Source organism: Bombus flavifrons, chromosome 6, assembly GCF_040668555.2.
Source record: "Bombus flavifrons isolate JBK064 chromosome 6, iyBomFlav1_principal, whole genome shotgun sequence".
NCBI classification, from domain to species: Eukaryota; Metazoa; Arthropoda; class Insecta; order Hymenoptera; family Apidae; genus Bombus; species Bombus flavifrons.
The window spans coordinates 9,457,167-9,479,946 of NC_138447.1; the positions used below are offsets into that span (position 1 = coordinate 9,457,167).

At 39.5% G+C, this 22,780-nt stretch overlaps 2 protein-coding genes across 3 annotated transcripts; both read left to right on the forward strand.

Annotated features, from left to right (window-relative positions):
* The first annotated feature begins 317 nt into the window (after nt 1-317).
* Nucleotides 318-9,897, forward strand: LOC138180527 (uncharacterized). Of its 2 annotated transcripts, none has more exons than XM_069114459.1 (3): nt 318-445; nt 8,941-9,115; nt 9,205-9,897. In XM_069114459.1, exons 1-3 carry the CDS (start codon nt 426-428, stop codon nt 9,430-9,432), a joined length of 423 nt encoding a protein of 140 aa, XP_068970560.1. In that variant the 5' UTR covers nt 318-425; the 3' UTR covers nt 9,433-9,897. The 2 variants fall into 2 exon arrangements, with proteins under 2 accessions (XP_068970560.1, XP_068970559.1); XM_069114458.1 differs by lacking the exon at nt 318-445 and adding an exon at nt 6,602-6,839.
* A 3,048-nt stretch (nt 9,898-12,945) lies between these two features.
* Nucleotides 12,946-20,661, forward strand: dap (cyclin-dependent kinase inhibitor dacapo). Its single transcript, XM_069114457.1, has 2 exons — nt 12,946-14,799; nt 18,122-20,661. Exons 1-2 carry the CDS (start codon nt 14,226-14,228, stop codon nt 18,220-18,222), a joined length of 675 nt encoding a protein of 224 aa, XP_068970558.1. The 5' UTR covers nt 12,946-14,225; the 3' UTR covers nt 18,223-20,661.
* Nucleotides 20,662-22,780: the final 2,119 nt, after the last annotated feature.

Genomic DNA, 22,780 nt, shown 5'->3' on the forward strand with positions numbered 1-22,780 from the left:
CTAATCCATAAACCAAACGACTTTTTCGTCCTCGATGGTACTGCAGACCGGGTGCTTCTTCACATTTCGTGGTACTGCCTTTTTTCCGGAAATAGACTTCCTTTCTCTGAGTTAAAAGCGCATACACCGCATCAACGTAGCACGTGTACAAGGTTCTGCGTATACGTCACGTATAGCCCGTGTGTACATATGGTGGTGGTGTATCGAAGAGCAGAGGGCCACACGCTCTTTCACTTATAAATAGACATACGTAGATGGATTAAGCGTATGGAATGCAGTTCGATGCACGAGGGGTTTTAAAACGTGGAAGCGCTGCAAGCGCGTTCTGCACCTCATAAAGGAGCCAAAGCTTCAGTTACTGCGTGAAACGTTGCGCAGAACGGTTCTATCGCGAAACGCCTCCAGGATTCGAATCTTTTGTCAACATGCTGGCTGCGAGACACAGGTGAGGCCATAGCGGTACGCGATATCGCGAATGCTTGTAACGCTTTGCTAACTCCCGTGCCCTAGTGAAAACTGGGACGGCGCACGATTGTGTTTAGAACGACTATCTCGCTTTGACTTTCGATTTTATCACCTTTCCCTTATTAACCACGAGTAAACGCGCGATCCCAAGGAGAAAAATTGCAAATTTGACGTTTAACGATAAATCGACGTAGACTCGTTTCGATTGAATCTAGTATCGCGGTACGCATAGGTACCCAGTTTTCACGTTCATAGATGGAACTCGAACATCGCATGACGGTTTTTCCTAGCGATAAGACACATCCCTCCGGCGACCAGAGATCCTGTCATATTGCGGTCGTTCCTGCATCCGGTAACTCACGAGAAGAGAGTACTGGTGACTAACGTTTCATACGGGATTTAACAGTGTAACGTTACATCGTTGGTTTGGTCTTTCCTGTGCTCCTCGAGTTCACAAGACGAGTCTTGGATTTCTCTGCGTACGAAAGGAGAGGTTATTGTGCGAGGGTTTTAAATTCCGAACAGGTTGAATGCACCCACAGCAACCAGGAGACACCTTTCTCTTTACTTTAACTATCTCGGCGAAAACAGTATCCATCGGGGTGTGTCATTGTCGGTAGAATAATACGAAGAGAATCTATACATTGAAGTATAGAATTGCTTAACGGAACAACGCAGATAATGAGTCACGTCGTTAAATTCCAAGGCGATGGATAATATAGTAATAGAAGATTCGAAATTTCATAAAGGTCGTTCAGAAGCCTAGTAGGTCAGGAGACGGCGAGTATATGTACGTGGCCTTTTCACTTTCTTATCTTTTGTTTGGCTCCACGGTCCCATTTATGAACCCGATAGCGGAAGAAGTAAAAGGAAATTAGATTCGACGAACGAGGAACGCAAGTTTTGCTCTAACAATGAGAAACAAACGGATGATACCAAGTCGAGTGGTACGGCCAGCTAGGATAGGTAGAATAGAGTCGAATGTTTTGATTCGATTTATTGCTGAAATGAAACACACGTTTGGAAATCTGTGGGCGCAGTGGTAAAAAGCTGTAAGAGGCTGTCTCGCGGCAAAGGGTGATCGTAAAATTCATCGAGTCCACGCGACGCGTCACTTTCGAATGCTTGTATTTCTGCAATGGAAAGTCGGGGAAGAGTGTCATTTGTTAGGCGATACGTGGGCTGAGTAACGTCACTGACCTGCCGCAAATGGGCGAACGGTACGCGAACACGAAATAAATGTTAGATAGAAATCCGCAGCTGCGTCCGCGACCTACGTGAATCTATTTTCGTCCATAGAATCGACGGAAAAGCCGAAGAGGCGTCTAGATTCGCGACCAGCAGTGGGTGGTTTAACCTATTTTCAGAACCATTCATTGTCTTGAATTTACAATCGCAATTGTAAAACTTCCTGTAGAATAGGAATCGAAAGAGGAAGAGAAACTGTGTCAACTTCCGAATAATGATTCATCGATCACCGTGTTAATCGTTAAATATTTGTAACGGATGTGACGCAAATACGTGTCGCGAAAGACGATTCTTGGAGTAGAGTTTTAAATCGATTAACAAGGTGATAGCGAGTCGATAAAGATCATCAGAGTTATACCGATAGAGTGAATCTTATTGCCAGGAATGATATTTACATGTACGATTCGTAGAATGGTTTTTCGTTGTTATATCGTGCCTGGAATGCCCGGTTAATGAACTTTTAATAATTCTTGTTTACGGAACACGTTGTGTATAACTTTCCTATGCGCGTTTCCAAGCCATTATGAAAACTCTTCCACTAACGAGCATAAGTAATTATATGTATACTTGAATTACAGGTAACTGATAATCTTGTGCAGTTCATTTACAAGCATAACTCAGTCGTTAATTGTGCTGTGGTTAATGTTATTCCATCAGCAGGTCTGATAATGGGTACATATTTTAAAGCGATTACGCTCAAGCTATCGAATCGTCTGACATAACAAAAGCGAACACGATTAGCCGCTTTGCATAGGATACGTGATCTCAATCTCATCGCTCTAATTAATCTCAACTATTTTCAATTCGCTTGAATCGCACCGACTTATCTCTTTTTGCGTGTGTTTCTTGTATCTCATGCTGTCCGACATCACCGTCTCCCTGTTTCTATAAATGTCTCTTGACGACGCGACGCAGAGACAGATTGGTCACACGTGAGTCGTCGTTCGCTTTCCTACCGTAACTTTCCGCCCCTGGAAACACGTCCGTCTCTGGATGAAAACGTCCGACAGGAAACATTCCCGAGGGCGTTCCGAATTGTACGAAACCCTCCGTAACGATCCAAGCGACGTTTAAAGAGGATAAAGCACATACGTCGGAAGAACGGAATAATTTTTAAGGGTGTCGCCAAGTCGTGCAGTCTGGTCCCTAATGGGTAGGGTTCGTTCTATTTATTTTGCTTCTTTTCATAAAGGTCTCGAGATATCGAAGCACTTTCGGCATCAGAGTCATTTAACGCGATTCTCGAACGCATACAAAGGACAAGAAAATGAGCAAACGTGTTTTGATCGATCGTAAGGTTGTCGAGCGAGAAGGTTAGGGTATTATTCGCAGGAAGTTCGGGATCTGAACCGTCCGTAGTCGAAATGGGACGGAATCGGAAAGACAGGTCCGGCTTCCTTTCTATATAGCAGCACCGCTTTCTTTTTGCACGTTTCATCGTCGAACGGAGCGTGACCGAGGTGATTCCTTTTGGCGGGAATACATTTCAAGGTCCGTGGATACATGCAGGAAGCGACAGTTGGCGAAAAAGATTTTAGCATATGCTGAAATCCGTGGCAAACAACACGTGCATCGATATTGCGAAGGAATGAATGAATATGCATTCCATTCATAAGAACGGCTTGGTATTTGTTGTATGCGACCGTTTGAGGAGGGCGCGATTTACCGTGAACCGTATGCGATCTCAACGATCGTTTCGATTAAAATGCCGCGTTGCCGGAAGACTGTAAAAACTGCGTGATTCGTGAGCAAACGAGAAACAAGTGATATTTTAGCCAGAACAAGACTTGCGCGTGTTTACGGAGAAATTACAGGTTACCAATGTTAAATTCTTTTTTATCGTCGAACCTATCTCGTGTTCGCGAATTATGTAAAACAAATTTACCGTGCTCGTACAATTATCGATAAGGGAATTAAAGTTGAACGACTTCCAGTGCGATGTTTGATCAAGTGATTTCAAGGATGAAAAAGGTCTGCAACAATTTCGTGCGATTGAAAAGAACGGAAAAGAAAGTGCGACGTGTCTCGTCCGATGACCAACACCGTTATGACAATGACAGTCGTTTGTGCGACTATAAAACACGATTTTTCATCCGATGTCGACAGCTTTCGATCGTTTCGACGATCGAACGTTCGATACGAGCGGATGGTATCAAGAAAAACTATACGATTTTCATGATGTTGATAACAAACCAAGGCAAGGACACGATCAAACTTAAAGAGTTGTTTCGATATCGTTCGTTAACTTTCACTTTGCAATTGTTTGGCGAAATTCCAATTACGAGAGGTGAGAGATCGTTTACGTCAAAATACACTATTCACTTGGAATTAATTCGAACGGGAGTTTGGATGTTCCGTAAAAAAATGCGTTTACAGTTGTGCTTCTTTTTTGGTCTGTAACGGTTCGCTTCTCTAGCGTTAATATTAATCAGACACACTCATCAACTGGACATGTTCATGCTGGTCACACGCGTGAAACGTTCAAGCTGATTGTGAACACTGCAAACTTTAACCTGGACGCTTTCCAATAATCAATTTCCCGTACCGCTAGATCAAGAATTTTTCTACTCCCAATCCAACCAACTATACTTTAGCGATCACCTTGACTGGATAATTATCTGTACGACTGATGCGATCCACGAACGTTAAGAATGCAAATGAACTGCACCGTATCGAACATCGGAGCGACCACAGAACGTTTCCTCGATGAAAGATTTCTTTGAGCCATCCAGTAAGAAATCATTTGTCAGTATAATTCAAGCGGAATAATTAACAACATAGCTAGCAAACATAGATAGCAACACACTCGATTCGTTCTTTGCTATTTCGTATTCGTTTAGATGAAATTAAGCAAATTCCGCGAAGAACGTGTTACATTTGCTTTTATCTTAATGGTTCTCTTTTATGGCTTTCGATTATAGCGACACGAGCCATTAATCTTATGTCTTATTCAACGGTGATTTTATTCTTATTAACGATTTTATTTTTATTATGATTACTCGTTGCAGAAGTGTATCAAATACAAGTTAAAGTTAAACTAACAACGATTAGAACAATATGAAAGAAGAGCACGAGTGTGCATCTGGCTATCTTTTAACATCGATACATCTTTTTTCCTCGTCGATAGGGTTCGTTGAAATTCGAGAGGTGGGGTCGAGCGAAAAATTTGAAATATCAGCTGTCGCTGGGTACGCAAAATATTGATGGCACCGTTTAAAAGCGCTCCTGCTGGTCGAAGCGTTTCGAAAGGCGTGCTCGTCGTCGATGATCGACAGCTGCGTGGGTTGCTAGGGAAGAAACGAGTCGACAAACCGCGAGAACACGGTTTAAACGAGAATCATGATACGTGATATAGATACAAGAGATACGTGAAAAGTCTTTTTACTAAACACTCTTTATAGGAACTGATCACCTGTAAGGTCTTGTCAGTCAGTCTTCTCGCGAATGGTCAACATACGTGGGAGATATTTATAAGATCGATTTTATATACCAGAACGGTGGAAAAAGTTGATATACGCGCTTCGCGAAGATTTTGACGAAACGTATTAAAATGTTTTTTTTTTTTCACGTATCTGGCTGGTTGCTACAGAGTCACGAGAAAGAACAGAAAAAAGGCAAGAGGCAAAATTTATGCGCGATCTAGTTGAAGCAATTTCCTCGGAAGTTACGACGCGGAACACCGGCCCGGAACGGTATGGTAAGCGACGGTTGCTCTGGAGCCGTTAAGAGAGGTCGAATCACCGAAGGAAGTGCAAAAGGCAAAGGAAAACGAGAAAAGAAGATGTTCGACGATCGAGCTGCTAGGAGGTTGCTCTCTCAGCTGCCGCTTTTTTACAACCTTCGAAGAATTCTCCGGAGAATACGAGTATCTATATGTGAGAATTTCCTACCGTTCTACTTCCCGCCATTCTACCAACTATACTCTCACGGAAACGTTTCAGTTTTTCTCCTTGGCAACGCGAACAGCAAACCTCTTTCCTTGTTCCAAACAACTCGCCCTCGTGGTTCGTTCGATTTTATTCCAGCTCGCAAATATTGATCGATTGCTTTTGAACGATCAGTTTACCGCTTGAGAATAACAATTCGATACTCTATCCCGGTGACATCGATATAACTTCCGATCGGGCATACGATCCATCGAGAAAAACTATTCGTCGAACGATCACCCCCTTTTACGTTGTCATGTTCAACGATTCCTCGAAGATAGATATTATTCGTTGGAAAATCGATAATTTTCGTCATCAGAAAGGTGCTAGAGTTTCTTCCTAATGGATGACATCGATCCGCGAATAAATGGTTATGTCGTATTACTTTTGTGTATATATATTACATATTTATGTACAGAATATTTTGTATAACTGAGCAAACTGTAGCTCTGAAATAGAAGATAGAAAAAAAAAAAAAACAACGCATTGTACTTTTGCGTTTACGTTTTCCTTGTCTTGTTACGATAAATCGTATAAAATTAAAATTAAAATATCTTGCAAAGTAACCATCTCTCGGCCTGAGCGTCATAATACCTTTTTATAGAGCATAAAAAGATACATCGATTAATGTATTAAAAAAAAGTTGAAAGTTCCACTTACAAAGATAATGGCGACCTTAAAATCGTCAAAAGAAAATCTTCATCAGACCATGCATCATTCGAAATTTTGTTTTAGAAAAAGTTCCAGGACCATGGCTTAGTTCGTAGTTGCGTGAGTCACTTCGTATATTATAGATTATTATGTATCATCTTTTTCATCAATTGCACCATTTAGTATTATTGCGCACCATGCGGACAATCATTCAGTTAATGGGTATTAGCGCAGGCGTCTGTTGCACTACATAAGTAATAGTCTGCAAGAAGAATCTAGGCTACTCAGCTGCACCTGGGATACAAGTAACTATTCCGACTTTCCGTCAGTCGCAGTTTAAGCTTTGCACCAGCTGCATCGTCTCTGTTCCTCGCGTGCAATTCTAATCATTCCTCTTTGTGCACTTATCGAGCTCTCAGCGTAGTCAGTTTAATGTCAGTAGTGTCCCTCAAAGTCGATGGATATGAAGTCAAAATGCAATACGGATTCGAATTCGGATACAAACCAGAATATCTCCGGAAATCGAGAAGTAACGAGCGAACGATCCAGGTTAGTTTTCAAGGTCGTGTAAAATAATCCCGTTATTTGCTAATATCACTAAAAATCGCATATTCTAACTTGGCCATATGTGCAATCAAATGTAAACGTATTTTCAATGAAAGGAAAAAAAAAAGATTGATATACATATATAACAATCGAACGGTTACCATTGAGCGATCCAGTACAACGATAGAGAGATATTATTGCACATAGATGTATGTATATTGAGTGTCACATATCGATATCCGTGCGAATGCGCACTGACAGTATTTCTCGTTGCAATGTGCGCGCGCACTAAAATACCCCCTCGTACTTTAGTACCAGTCCACACCCCCGACGAAAACGATGGAATTATCGATCGCGTTGCTATTCAACCTAAGAACTTTTCGCTAGCTGACAGTTCACCGTAGAGACGGATTTTCGAGGAAGGAAAACACGCGTCGTTTCGATTACAGGATGAGACCAGACTGAACTGTATTACGTGTTAACGTGTCTGTGACCTGTGATTTGTGATCTGTGATAAAAGAAATTCGCGCGTTGAATCTACGACAATTTTCTTTCACGGACAGTGAGTAAATGAAAATCACGGCAAGAATGAATACTAATACTTTGATTAGTGCACAAGACCTTGGAAACATTCTGCATGAATTGATATTTTCAATGTGAACTTTAACCTTTTCCTTATCAGCCGGTTTTACAGCCGGTGAACAGATCATGCACGACATCAGTTTTTATTGATAAAATTTTAACAATGCAAGTAATATAATTAGCGATATTTATTTATAGAGATCCTCCTTATGAATAAACTGATTTGTAATATAAAATATCGTTACCAAAAGCAACAAATTTAAAGGTCGAACAGGTGCATGCTTGTCGGCACGGATTCTTTGATTTACCGAGGGTGTTTTCGTTGCGTCATCCATTGAATGATTTATGCTACATGTTTATTCTTAGATTTATTCCATAGTAAGTTTTGCGCGTTATTGATTAACGTTGAACAATCGTGAAAAAATATTGATTTGCATGCTTTACACTTGCAAGTATTCATTATTTACAATGGCCAGTCCGATAATGAATAGGAATAAAATGAACGTTTTTTTGTAGCTTGACAACTTTTGCAGTTTGTGATTAACGACGTATACGAACAATTAATCTTAAAAGAATTAACTAACGTAGTAAAGTCAAATTGAATTGACCGTAATTTGTTACACACGTTTGTTTCTCTTTTTGTGTGTATAACTTTACAAAAAAAGAAAACCAATTGCCTTGATACAATGTTGCATCCTCTGCTCGTATTCAACTTTCATTCTGGGATACCAAATTCAACTAGATGTCTAACATTAGTGGTTGTCTGTCTCGTAAGTATTTCAAGTTGATTGGGAAGCAAGAGGTTCATTAGATATTAGCGAAAGTTCCGATATAAAACCAGTTTATGATCGAGCATAGAAACAAAACGTTAAGATAGTAATGCCTGGTTTCGCGTGATAGCAATGTAGAAGATTAACGTTGATAGTAACTATTTGTATGGTTTTTGTAGAGAAGACTCGAAGAAACAGTCGTTTTTAGAAAAGAAATTACATTAGCAATATTCGCCTGAGAAACTGTAATTCATCAAAGATTTGATGTCATACGTAAAAGTTTATCTCGTTTATAAGTTGAATAACATCTATTATCCCGTATGCAATCTTACGTTCGTACAGGAAGTGATATGCATTCCAATACATCCGTTCAACGGCACATTGACCGAGAGTGCTATAGATTTCTCTTCTGTTCTTTCTTTCTCGTTTGCCAACACACGTGCGCAGGCTTGCATACTCTGCAACGCGGCAAGTCACGATACAATCACATTGTTTACACACTACAAAGAACTATTATCTATGCTAAATCGTGCGTAGCATTAGTAACTAAAGTTGTCATATACTCTTGAGAATTCCCTTATCCCTGTTTATGCATAGCATGTCACTTTCGTTTCTCTGCATAACATTTTAGTCTTCTATCATATATTTGTCATAGCTTTCTTTAATTTATTGCAAGTAGCTTGACTCGAACGAATCGTTTCTCTTTCTCCGATTCTTTCTTTTTAACGTAAACTTAATCTGAATGTGTGAAGGGCTCGACTCATGATGCAATATCCAAACATCGATATACAAGAGGGAAGAAGACTCCGTAGCGTGCGAAGAAGACTTTTTCAAGACGAAGACGATGATAACGAAACGGAATCGGTACGAAATTCTGGTGTCGAGGACAACTGTTTTTTTGAAGAGACACGAAAAAATCGAGAAAACGTGCGTAATAAATCAGACATAATTCATCTTGATCGGGAGTGATTCATTGATTGAATTTTCTTTGGATTGTATTTTCTTTTTGAAAACAGGCTAAGGAAAGGTGGAATTTCGACTTCGAGAAAGAAGAACCTCTACCTGGTCGTTATGTATGGGTGAAACTTGACCAGCACGGAAACGAAATCTGTAATCCGTTGGAGACAAAAAATCGAATAGAAAATTTACAAACGATGCAAGAAGAAGACGTGCAAGACGATGACATTACGATGCAGGACCACGTGGAAGGCAAAGATGACGAAAAAATGACTGATAGTACGTGAACGTACGTAATTACAAAATACTTTGCTCATACTGACTTTTTTGCTGATGCAAAAAGTTCCTTTTTGTCAATGGAACCAGAAAACAAGTTTTGTACTATGAAGTTGACTAAATTGGAATAAGTAAAGTTCGGATAGAAATTGCGAAGTTATTGATCGCAAAAAACACTGATTCGACTTCTAGTCAGAATAGACACGCTTTAGTGTCCGAGGAGCTAGTAAACCAAAGTTAATCTTTTTATTTAAATTATTAAAAATTCTCACTCGTAATGACAATTCGACAATCGAATGTTCGAGATCATTTGTCGTGATATTTGTTATTGTATTATTTATCTTGATTTTATTCCATTTTACATGATTATTTAATATTGTTATATATGTGATTAGTAAACGAATGATATTATAATGTGAATAAATTATACAGATGACCTTGTACTTTTTATAGATAGATGAAATAATATATTATATTTAACTATAACTTTATAATCCTGTGTGTGATTTCCAAATGCTTTTCATTTCTCCTACGTTTTAATAAAACAAAGCAACTGCGACACGAGATTCATACAGACGGATGGTTGGAAGCACATGGTGCATGACTTATGTGTGACCTGAATCTTAGGCACGAGAATAAGATGACACATCTGCTGTATGTATCTACCGAAGAAATGATACCGACGAATGAAGTATCCCTCTGCTATAGAATGACGTCGTTAAAATGTAACGATTACTAATGCCGGCGCTAGTTACACTTGATTCCACGAGTATCACGATTCCTTAAACTTAATCTCAAGTTCTCGTGAGAAGGCAGCGTGTGCACCTGGCATCGTTTCTTAAGAATCGTTCTTTTTTTTCACTTTACTCGCGCTATGGAAGCTGGCCACGATGATGGCGGTGTACCCATTGCCAGAAATTGCACTTCCGTTCCGCGAATTCCCACGGAAGTGGGTACAATCGCGAGTACGACAAAAGATATTTGCGTATAACGTGCACCATCTTCATTGTTCGCCCCCTCAACCATTCAATACTTCTATGCTGAACAACTATATGTGTATGTACTAACGGCAATCGCTAATGAAGTATCAATGAGTGATCCTTACAAAGAACTTTCTATTGGACAAAATGAACAGTCATTCTATTAAAAAAAAATTTCGTTCATTCTCGTCCTCATCCTCAGTTTCAATCCACCACCTTGATCTCGAATCAGATGATTTATCACGGCTACATTTTCACTCTATGGCGGCGTGCACGCGACGAGATAACATACATATACCAACGATAAACTTGGATTTGATAGCGAAATACTTTTACTGATGGAACAGGTGAGTCTTTTGGTAGTAAACACAGTGATACAGACGCAGCCACGCGTCTTCCGGTCGTCTATTCAGGATGTATAACACAAGGCTTCCTTGAGAAGTAATCTAGAATAGACCTAAGCTCATCGTTTGAGAGATGGACGTAGAAGACGTTATAAGAGGAAACGGTGCATATTTATTTTCCATCCTTCGTTTACGACAAACCATGAGAAAACACCTGTGCAACGGAATACCTTGCTAAACGGGTACCCCACCTAACCGCAGATGAAAGAGAGACGGTAGTCTTTGCGAAACGCAAAAAGGATTGTTTTACGCGACTCATTCGCTCGTTCTCCCCTCATTGAGATGCATCCGGTGCCACCCTCACCACTTCCTGGATGTTGCGTGGGATTTTCATTTTCAACAACAAGCTTTGCAGTCCTCTCATGAGAATCTGCTCCGCTCCGAATACATCTCTCACACTTTTTTATGTTTTTCATCTTTATTCATTTTCGATAAAGTAGTTATCCGTAATATACAATATAAAGAATATATCTTAAGGACAAAGAAATAATTGGATAGTAACGGTAAAATATTACAGATGAAAAAATATTCTCAAGATGAGCAAAGAGACATTTTTCTTTGAGTCCCTTTAAACGTTTATAAAGAAGACGTGATTGATATAACATAAAGATAATATGTACGAAATTATTCTTTGAATTTTATTAGGTTCGAACATTTAAAACTTCCCGCGAATGTACAGTAGCGCCAGTTGGTCAGCCATATTCTACCAGACGGATATACACTAACACTATTCAACGTTACTTGGCACACGGGTTCCCTGATTGGTTGCGGCGATCGTCTATGTACGGTTCGTTCAACGCGAGTTGCTTCGTACGCGACAGAAAACTATTTCCCCATTGCCTTCCATACGAGACACGATTTAGGCCACGAGAACAACAACGAGGTAAATTGACAATTATCATTGAAAAGTGTCGATTCACCTCGTTTATTTCGTATCTTCTCTTAGCAGTGCCGCAATAAACATCTGTTCCTTAAGAATCATCAACTGTCACATACATAAAGCTTAACGAGCAAATACGAATTCACTTTTTACATTTACATAATGTTAATGAATCAATACTTATGTTCATTTCTGTATAAAGATATAAATATTTACATCAATCATTGAAATATTTAAAAGCATAGTTGTTATTTAAATGCAAACAATTCGCTGAATCAATAAATTCAAATATGTAAGAAGTCAGACTTATAATTAGTAGATACGGATACTGCTTACCAAACTCATCTTTGCTTTGTCGAGAACATTAATACCGGACGAAATTTTATTTTTACATCTTGCAAAACATATTCTGGTTCTCACCATAGTGCCTAGAGACAGTAGCCTTATATCAGTTGAAATAAAATGACGATGATAATCTGAAGAGTATGCAAATAAATTCACCGTGTGTAACGTACTGCCATGCAAACATGGAAATCCGCCGAATAAACGTACGCACGAGTGTCCGTGATAAGATTACAGCCGTTGTTTTGAAAGCTGGACTTGTTTATTTTTCGTTTCTTTGTCAACATACAATGCGCTTCATTTTTTTCTTCCAATCACTTGTACATTTCTCATACACACGTATATCATAAATTTATCAAACATATATCGAAAAATTTTATCTTGAAGTTGATTAAACGCGGCAACTATTCTTTGCAAGAAGTCATTATACCCGAAATTCAAAGATTGCTTTTTATAATTCCAAATTTTTAAGATATCGTATTTTACTTTGAATCAAACACAGATTCGATCGTGCATTGAACGCAGTCGCGCGTGGTGAAAATGGGAGTGGTAAAGGAGACAACAGTGACCTATTACTTATCCCAACCTTCTCGGTAGTACAGTCCCCCTGAATGCAGAAAAGTAAAGTTGGGTGGTATTTACCATGGAGGTTGGCATACTGGGACGCATCCGATGGTTACAATCAGCATTCTACTCGTTTATGTTGCCGTGGAAGGGGCCGATAACTGTACAGCCTTCTCGTACGTATTTTCAAAGGCTTGAAATTGTGCGCTCAGGTTGAAGGAACTATATTCTGCAAATGGCGGTTATTTCGTTTCTCCCTGACGCGCGGAGAGGAAAAAGGGGTGACACCGAATGAACCGAAGGTAGCCGAAAACAGCCGATGTATTTAGAGGCTTGGTTACTTGCATTGAGAGGCGCATGCTTCAGTCGCTAGAGAGCGCTTTACACGTGTGGAACGTGTCTTCGCGTAACTCCGTGCATTACAGAACACGCACGTACCTCGTCAGCGTCAACATAACTGCGCAATCGTATACGACCTTCCGCCGAACTTGGAACCACGCGCGTGCCTTGACAGTCGTGTATTTGGCGGGAAGCGCGGTACTGTTTTCATTTAGAGTTTATGCAGTATCAGAGTCGATTCAGTGGCTCCCCACCGCGTCGGCGAACAGCATATTGGTGCTTTCGGGCCGTGTGCAATAACGTTTTACGCTAAATATTCTTTTGCCGAGCGAGAAATATTGTGTAATATATTTATGTGCTTCACATTACACAGACGTGATAATTGTGAACTCAGGAGGCCCATGCACGATCAGTTTTTAATTTCAACAGTAACGTGGTAATAACCTTCGCGGGAATACGTCGAAACACGTTCGCCGTCTCTTGGATGCTCACGCGCAAGTGCGAGCAACGTTGCCGGTTTGTTCTTCCCGCGGGCTATAGCGACAGATCTGTGAGAAGAGAAGAAAAAAACTTGGAAACGTGTTCGATTGCTGACATCTATTTCGGTTGTTCCGACTGTGGAGTTGTATACCCATCTCTGATGAAATATGAGATAGTTGTTACTGTTTTCCTATCTTGCCTCTCGCTCTTTCATCGTGATACGCAATACTGTGTTTACCGTGTTGCCAAACTTTCTAGTTTCGTCGTACACCCTTCGCCTTGTTGATGATACACTCAGTTTTTAAATCTAACTTCGAATTCGCGGATGTGCCCCGTGAAAAAATCAACGTCAGAAAGTGTTGGGTGCACCCACGAGCCACTCAACGATCACCATAGTCGCGAGGCGACGCTGAGCACGGCCATTATTCGAAATTCGGTGTGTCGCGCCACGACAACGTTGCCACATCTTCGTGAGCCGCGAGTATTTCAACGTACTGTGAACAATTCCTGGAAGAAGAATCATCTCCGTAAATGGGACGTATGTATGTAACGCGTAAAAATCAATGCAGAAAAGGTCGACTTCTAAAGCAGCGCCGCGCGTCTATTGAAATCGATCGTGTTGTGTAGATTCAGTAGTGGCGAATCGCGAATCGAAAACAGTGACGCTGAAAGAGAGAAGGACGGAAGGAGACAGGGAGTGAGAAAAGTAGTGACTGCGTGAAGAGAAACGGAAGCTGTTTATTCGTGAAAACGCTTGGTTATTGGTAACTGCGAGGGAGAACGGCAACGTTGCCGGCGTGAAAGACTAACGAAATATGAGCGCTCGAGTGTTGAATCCGGTGATGATGACGGAAATGAGCAGGAATTTGGGTGGAGGACGAACGGTGCCGAACAGAGCAGCCCTTGCCCGTGTTCGAAGGGACTTATTCGGACCCGTGGATCATGCCGCAGCTCGTGCATTGGCGGAAAGGGAGCTTCGCGCTCAATCCATACTCGATGCCGAAAGATGGGGCTTTGACTTTCACTTGGAGATACCAAAAGCTAATTCGAGGTACGAGTGGGAGCTAGTTACACCACAGGATGTGGTGCCTGAACCTTATGCCCTACGAGGTATGCCCTACTTAAGGAAACACGCACCTAGTACGCCTCGGAAACTACGAGATTCCTCGCCCACCACAAGATTCCTCCGTAAAGATTCTTCGTCTCCGGTAACTCCGATTTTATCGAAATCGGAGAGGACGCCACCACAGGAGCCAAGAGTACCACAGATCGGCGAAATCACCACCAACGATTTGTTCGACTTCGATTCGGACAAGAAAATATACATCGCTGAACCCACTACCCCTGTTTTATCAACCTCCACAACGAGAAAACAGTCCTCCATAACCGGTAAGTGATAACTTAAATTTTTTTAATCTCATCACTTGTATTGTGTACGATGTGGAGTAGGATGGCAACGTGCACAAGCACGTGCGCTGTGCGCTTACCACTCTTACGATGCCATTAGAGATAGAGCGTCATGCAGGTTACTATGTTCTGTATTATAAGAACTCTTTCGCTTATTTTTTAATGCAACCCTATTGGGGGAGATTAACTCTTTCTTTAGTGAATGAATAGCATGTTTTGGAGTTGAATAGTTACGTGCAATGATATCGATAACTCTTAATTATTTGCATACATAGGCTAGAAGTCTAAGATAAATTAAACGTTGCATTGTCGTGCAAAATACTAATTTTTCACCTTTTACTTCATTCTTTTTGTTCTTTTTGTTTCTCTAAATTTTTGTGTCATAAATTACATACTCAACACGAGCGAACAAAAAGTAAAATACTTTTAAGATTATCGTTGCACTCGTTAAAAAACAGTGTTCTCCGCACCGTTTTACCACGCGCCAATCTGTTCGCGAGAAGTTACGTAATTACATACTCGGGGACATGAGGTTTCCTGAATTATTCTGTTTAATCGACGCATGTTATCGAAGTTAATTTGCTGGCATTATTTATGCGAGAAGTAGCTTATCCTAGGTCAATCTAATTCGTCGGCCGAAAGGTCATCGTAATTTACGTAATTACGGAAACACTTGATCTAGGAAATGAATTGTATCCAGTCACTGATCGAACGAGTACGCGCTTTTTTCTTAGAAAGAAATTGTTCCTAATGATTTTCTCCGATCGTTGCAAAAGATACTGCATCGTGTCAGTTTATAGTCAATCGATGATAAAGTTCAACGTGATTGCTTATTTAACTAGTGAACAGCGAAATTATACCTGCAGATTGAAAGATAGATAAAAGAATTGGACTTTCATAGTTATTGATAAGATCAATTAAAATTCACCACATTTTTTTCTCCCGGATAGTTATCGCTTGATAATTCGTCGTACGCGCACGTAAACAAGGATGACATAACGATAAATATTATTCGTAATTTCTCTACCGATTGTCTAGACAACGAGACACAAGTAATGCCATCTGGTTACTCGAGACATCGTCTGTTTTCTTCATTGGGAAAAAAAAAAAATTAAATGGACGCTGCGCCGTCTGGTTCGACATCTCCCGTCGCACATGATTTTCCGCGTTGCGTTTGTATGTTGCATACGGCCATCTTGTTTGGACCCGTACCTCACGGTCTAGTTCCCCTTTTTTCGCCTATTTATTATTCAGGCGTGCACACCACCCACGCGACGCGACTATTTCTGGACGTGACTCGTCATATGTCCCGCACGCATGCATCTACACGCGTGTAAACACATTTTGCGCCGCAGCATCGCACGCACTTTTGTTTATACCCCGAGAGTTCCTTTCGCGAATCTTGCAATTGCCCATCTGATGGTATTATCCCAAAAAACATTATCTCCAGACATAGTAAAATCGATGGAATCTTCGTGAAATTGTGTCCATATTTTGTTCGTGACGATTCTTCTTTTTTCCTCTCTTTTTTCTTTTCTTTTTTTTCCTTTTTTTTTTCAATGTCCAAAGTATAATCTCATGTACTCGAGACAGACAAATAGTAATTGCAGCACTGAGTTGCGTGTAATTGGATTTACCTGTATCGTGCTGATTCGGAGACTAGACTGAATATGGTCGCGTGCTGCGCGTGACCGTTATTAGTTGACGATAATATCGTACGATACGCTCGCCATTCGATTAACAGGATCGATACACCGGACGCGTTTTGATCTCCCGATAGGATCCTTTTTGCGATGAGCGAACTCTCTGTCTGTTTTTCAAATATACGGGAGAGACGGAGCGTGTGTTTTCGTAACGTACGCGAGTTCGTTCTGGGATCGTGAGTACGATGGGGGCGCAAAAATGATTTTCCTAACGTACATTATTAATGAGCCGCACGCGGTCAGCTGTGCAGTCCATATGGGGTTGATAGAAACGCGCACCCCCGTTCCATTCTCTTCCGCACACCCCTCCGTCATCAGCTTTTGTTCGCACGCGCGTTCCGTTCTGCGAGCGATACCTCCTGCGTGTTACGCGCATGGGGGTATCAGCTGTGCTCACAATCGTGCATCTCTGACAAACAACCCTCTGGATGGTACTACTCTACGAGGGTCGAACGGTATTTAAAATCAGGATTAGTCGGCACGACGATTGCAACCCGCATGTGCGGAGTGCAGTTCGAGCTATTTAAATTGCACGTAACGATTTTGCTCGTAGATATCGAACGAAGCTACTTTTGCAACGTTCAATAACACGTATAATGTACGTAAAATAAATTTGAGATTTTTAGATGTATGTAGCAAAAGGGAGAGAGAAATATTGGATAAGAAAATATCGAAGTTTCAGGGATATTTAAGGCATAAGAATGTTTCGTAATAATAACGTTTAACGTGTCACATTGGAAGTTATTAATTTTTATGTGCTCGATTCATAACGTAACGATCGGAAGGGGGGTAGGTAGACTGCATCACAGATGTCCCTGAAATGTTCTTAATTTGTGTCGCGTGGCAATGTGTTTGGATTTAGATGCAGAGGGTTAGTCAGGGAAATCGAACAGATGTATTGAATTTTCTCGTGGAAATTCGCCAAATGTTGGTTGGAGAAAGGGCAGGCAGAGGTTTTGTGTTTGGTACGTGCTGAAAGCAATGTGATATGACTCACGATTACGAGTATCAACCTAGCGCAGACTGTGTTTTTCTGCAAGCTTCCTATATCATGACTCACGAGAAGTTCGCAAACAAAGCGTATATGGAAGAAATGAAATTGCATGTATCTTATTCGAAATTCTTTGCTCGCTTTTATCTCTCTTTGTCCCGCTGTGTTGAGCCGTATCGGCATGCTTTAACACTTTAACGAATATTACGATGATTTGCTCGTATCTTATCAGTCGCCGATATAATTAATAAGCATGTGAGTCGGTACTGTATTCGTAAGGTTATCGGGAATGCGATTTGACGTACGTGCATTGGTCTAGCTAGATCGTGCACGAGATCAAATTTTATATTGCATGCGATTATAAGCATTCCGATTTAAATGCTTTTTGGTTAATTCCTTTCTTTCTCAACTGTACGCATCGATTCAGAAGTACGCGTGTGTGTGTGTATGTGTTTGTGCGTACACTTGTTATTGTTTTCATCATTGATCACATATCAGGAACATCTGTTATCAGTATCGTTGATGTACAATATTAACGAAACTGAAAATAAATCGTGTCATACATGTGGTATACGTATGTATACATGTTTGGTTTGTTGTGTGTTTCCAGACTTCATGAAGAGTCGTAAACGTAGCCTAAACGGTAGCGCGAAGAGCATGATAGAGCCGCCGGAGAAGATCGCTCGCAACGCGGGTCAGATACGCAGCTAAAAGCCTTCCAGCTTCCTCCTTCAGCCTCGCTGTCTTCTTCCATCTCCTTGGAGCGCGAGTGGGACCGGAAACACGAAGCATCACTGCCAGGAGGAACGAGAAAGGCAGAAGCTCTGGCAGGAGGCGCGAGGTCCGTTGGCTGTGCCATTCACGTAGATTTATCCGCCATGAATATAGGCGAAAACGGTGGGAGAAAAAGAAATGGAGTAGTGCCGTTTGTTTCATTGCGTATACTTTCGTAGACATGCCACGGAAATTTACAAAATAGTAGCAACAACGACATTAATTAGAAGTACGAATACAAGAAGAACGATATTCCATGGTTGTTGCTATCTCTCCTTTTTTTCCTTTTTTCTTCTTTTTTTATATCTCATTCGTGTCGTTTTGTTCTTTTGCATTAGGCTACACAGATTAGAATATATACAACGATAGAAAGAAAGAGAGAGAGAGAGAGAGAGAGAGGAAGAGAGAGAAAGTGTGTGTGAGTACGTTAATTTTTCATGAAATTAATTAATGTAATATATTGTCCGTTTAATTCTGATATGAAGCGAAAGTAAGTTAGTGACGAGGTCGTCGCACACATAGGTACATTTTGATGTAAGTGTAAGCAGACAAAAAATATATAAATACCTTGATATGTACATGTTAAAAATAGGTATTAAGTAAAAGTGAATTGCGTTTCTATTAAAATTTACGCAAGAAAGACTACTTGATCCTGATCTGCTAATTTTTGAAAATCGGAGACTGTTTCGATCAACACTCTGTGAGTTTTCATTGACTGTTTCATTCAATGAGGACCCACAGATGTTTGAACATACATATCTACGTATAAATAATAACGAAGCTGGATCTATCGGACGAATTTCGCGACAGTTTTGACTGTGTCCTTGAAACGGTCGCGAAATCATACGACATTAGATTTCTTTTACGTATAACGTACAAAAATATAAGAGACGAAATTTCGATCATGATTTTTACACATTTGAAAATACAAAAGGAACGCAATCATATTTTTGTAGCCGAAAAGAGACCAATCTGGAGGACAATTAACGGGGAGAAAGATATGATTTAGATTGTAGTTGGTTACCCATGTTTAAGCATTGATCTCCTGTACAATTTTAAGAAAGTACAGCCGATGCCAAATCACCCCCGCGACTTTTTTCTTACCTTATACCTTCGAAGAAGGAACCCTTATCACATTTGGCTTCCCCATTCTCATTTTTCCTATTCACTTCATCACCATGAATCCCGTTAAGTGTTAGAGTATATTTAAAAATCTAAAGCTTCGTGAAGATTGTAATCTTTTTTAATATATTTTCTACAAATGAGAAAGAAACCATTGATCAAATTGTGTTACTTACGTATTTCATGGACTATAACAATCAAATTTATAGCTGTTCTATAAATATAAGACGCAATCTTCGTCTGGCTTTTTAAATGAATTCTTTACATTACTATCTTCGTTCATCTTTTTGTACAAATCATCACGAAGAATTTACTCGCATTTTTAATGTTTTACGATCAGACTTTAGGTATTGGTGGTGTAGCGTGATCAAAGCCGTTGAAAGTTCTCCGTAGCCTATATAGAAATCGTACACCATTTGTTGTTTCTTCGAGATGGTAGTAGTAGTCTGAAATTTTGCGCAGCTTACACCTAAGAGAATGCGTAGGTTTATTTGGAAATATTTCACGAGTACAAATACAAATCGTAGCTTCTGGAGGTCTTTAAACGGTTCTTGAAATTATGCAAGGATGCAACTTGTATTCGAATCGTTTTTTACCGTGTTAACGAAAGTACGAGGTGTTTGACGTACATACTGTTTACAGATTTTGGAACAAACCAAAACTTTCCTTCGTTACTTTCTTCGTCGTGAATGAATTTACACAAAACATAATATTAATGTAAATGTAATTGTATATCTTAAATGGTACATTGATTTTATAATGGTAGCTGTTTATTACAAGTTCTTTTTTTTCTTTTTGTTTATGATAATTTTGTTAACGCCATCCTGTGAAGTATGCCCCTTGAATCGTATCCTCCTATTCCCGGTGCACACTTTTTCCGTTCACTCTTTTCCCACTTTGAGATTATAATTCAAAAATACGACTGGTGGTTACAAGCTATTTTTTTCGTAGTTCACTCGCGAAGTGCGCTATGAGTGGTAGAACTGATTCGTTGTGGAATTCTAATGGTCGTTTTTCATACCGGTTACTGTGTATTCGATGTTTCAATAGCGCTTTCATGGCTACGATACTCGTACTATGAGAGCATCGCGATAAGAAATCAAATTGAAGTAACAGTTTTGTACGGAGCACGTTTAAATTTTATTCCTCCTCGACAAAACTTCCAATTCGTTGACTACTCATACGGATAAGCAGGTGAAATTATGACGAATTATCGAAACAAAACGATGTTCGACGGCAGACTGTGCATAATGGGGACAAATTTGATCTTAGCTTTTCTCTTCTTTTTTTTTTTTCCTACCTAGCGTGAATAAGACGCGTGGAACGACTATAGAATCTCGTTAGATCTAAAAGGATCGCGACATAAGGAAGAAGGTAGTCTGCCGTCGGGAAAGAAACGAAAAAAAATAGTAAAAGAGAATCTTATGCCTATGTAACCCTGTGATGTATTAGTATGATCTCAGTAAACATAACTTAGCGTGTACTTCTTATTTGTAATAAGCATAGATGTATATGTGCGTTTCAAACGTGACGTAAAAGTCCCAATAGAAAGAGTATGAAAGGTTGCATATGTTTGAGCACGTGTGCACGATGTTTGTTTGTGTGGGTGAATGTCAAAATAAAAAGGGTGAGCAGAAATACCCAGTGCCTCATATCCAGTTGGTATTCGCGTAAGAATTCTATCTGTAACGACAACATATTATATAAACCATAATCGTAAGAGAGTCTAAAAAACTAACCTTCATAAGTGAATGCCTATGTTTATTAAAAAAAGATTTATCTAAAAATGCTTGGTATCTTTTCTTTACACGCCTGGCATCCAAACCTGTGTTACATGTATGTCATTCGTAGATTGTTGGGTTAAATTGTACTTTATCTGACTTACACGTGGTGGTAGAAGGAAAAGTGAAGTTCAGTTTTCGATATAATAATGCCTTGTCTCTCCCTTACCCACACCAATCAAACACCTTTTCATACTCTTCATAGTAATTAGTTTGACTCCTTGGCATCCTTTTTCACGTGTATCATTTCCTTGTTACAGCAGAATACGCTTCCTAGAATCTCCTGAATCCACAATCAGAATCTTCTATACAATCTCCCTACGCTGAATCAGGAGCATTGAAAATTTATTCGTAGTGAAAAAATTGAGACAGGTGCAGGTGCAACGGCGGAAGTTGTATGCAGCAGAATAGTCGAAACAGGTGCTGCTGGACCTGCATGTATTTGGCTTTGGTAAGTGACAATTTGATTTTATTTTTTTTTTTTTTTTCGTTTTAAAGCGAAACATTTTGAAGGACGAATAGAATGTATTAATTAAAAATATATAATAACAAGTATATTAAATGTTTACATAATTATCGCAATCATTTGTTCTTAAATACTACAAAAGATATAAATCTTGATCGAAAGAAAGTTGATTTACATCGAATTAAAAAAGAAAAATAATTTGCTATATTAATTTTAAATTGATGGTTATGAACACGAAATACAAACAACGATCGCCTCGTATGGTCAAATTTGCAAGTAAATTAACATCGAACGAAGGATGTTGATACAAAGTTGGCTCATTTTAAATACAAAATGCATACACGATATGTATTTTCATAATTGTTCAATTGTCATACGAATCTATGGTTGTTGACGCGATTTCATAATCACGTTTCTCATTATATGTCAGATGAAAATAATGCATCGAACGTTGGCCGGAGCAACGCGTTTAATTTCAATTTGAGTTATTGGATCGTCGCGCGAATACAAAATCGAGGTCAGAGGATTATGCAAGAATTTCTTTAGTGAATCACACTTTTTCCTTGGGTAGATACAACCAATCAATGAAACATTGAAAATTTCAATAATAGATCCAAATCTACGTATGTCTTCAATTTCTGTAAACAACGTGGAAAGGCAAATTTTTAAAAAGTATTTTTTATTGTTTTTTTTATACATATAAAGAACTATATGGTTATTTTGGACTAAAACGACTATTCTTTAAAATACAGTGCGCGTATTTTTCTGTAATCTGCTCTTTTGAATGTTTATCTGTATATACACTCGTCTCGTGCCTCGAGAAGACGCATAAAAATATGTCCTGTCTTTTATCATACATCTTTTTATACATCATACTGTACAAGTTTTTTTTTCACACTAGTTAAATATGATATGTTATTTATTTTCTACATTTTCAATTCGATTTAAATACTAAACATCGATACGAAAACTTTTTCTATATGAACGTACTACATATACAGTTTTAAGTATAATGGAATAATTGTTAAATATACAACGAATAGCAAGTTCAATTCGATACGAACCAGTTATTTGTTAAAATTTTAAAAATTGTTTTATAGAAACGAAGAAGTTTTATTTGTCAGGC

Excerpts from the sequence above, each read along its gene's own strand:
- LOC138180527 (XM_069114458.1), top strand. The coding sequence starts at position 6,748 with ATGGATATGAAGTCAAAATGCAATACGGATTCGAATTCGGATACAAAC. Across the intron at positions 6,840-8,940 it reads GTAACGAGCGAACGATCCAG|GGCTCGACTCATGATGCAAT; the intron begins GTTAGTTTTCAA and ends GAATGTGTGAAG. Across the intron at positions 9,116-9,204 it reads CACGAAAAAATCGAGAAAAC|GCTAAGGAAAGGTGGAATTT; the intron begins GTGCGTAATAAA and ends TTTTGAAAACAG.
- dap (XM_069114457.1), top strand. The coding sequence starts at position 14,226 with ATGAGCGCTCGAGTGTTGAATCCGGTGATGATGACGGAAATGAGCAGG. Across the intron at positions 14,800-18,121 it reads AAAACAGTCCTCCATAACCG|ACTTCATGAAGAGTCGTAAA; the intron begins GTAAGTGATAAC and ends GTGTGTTTCCAG.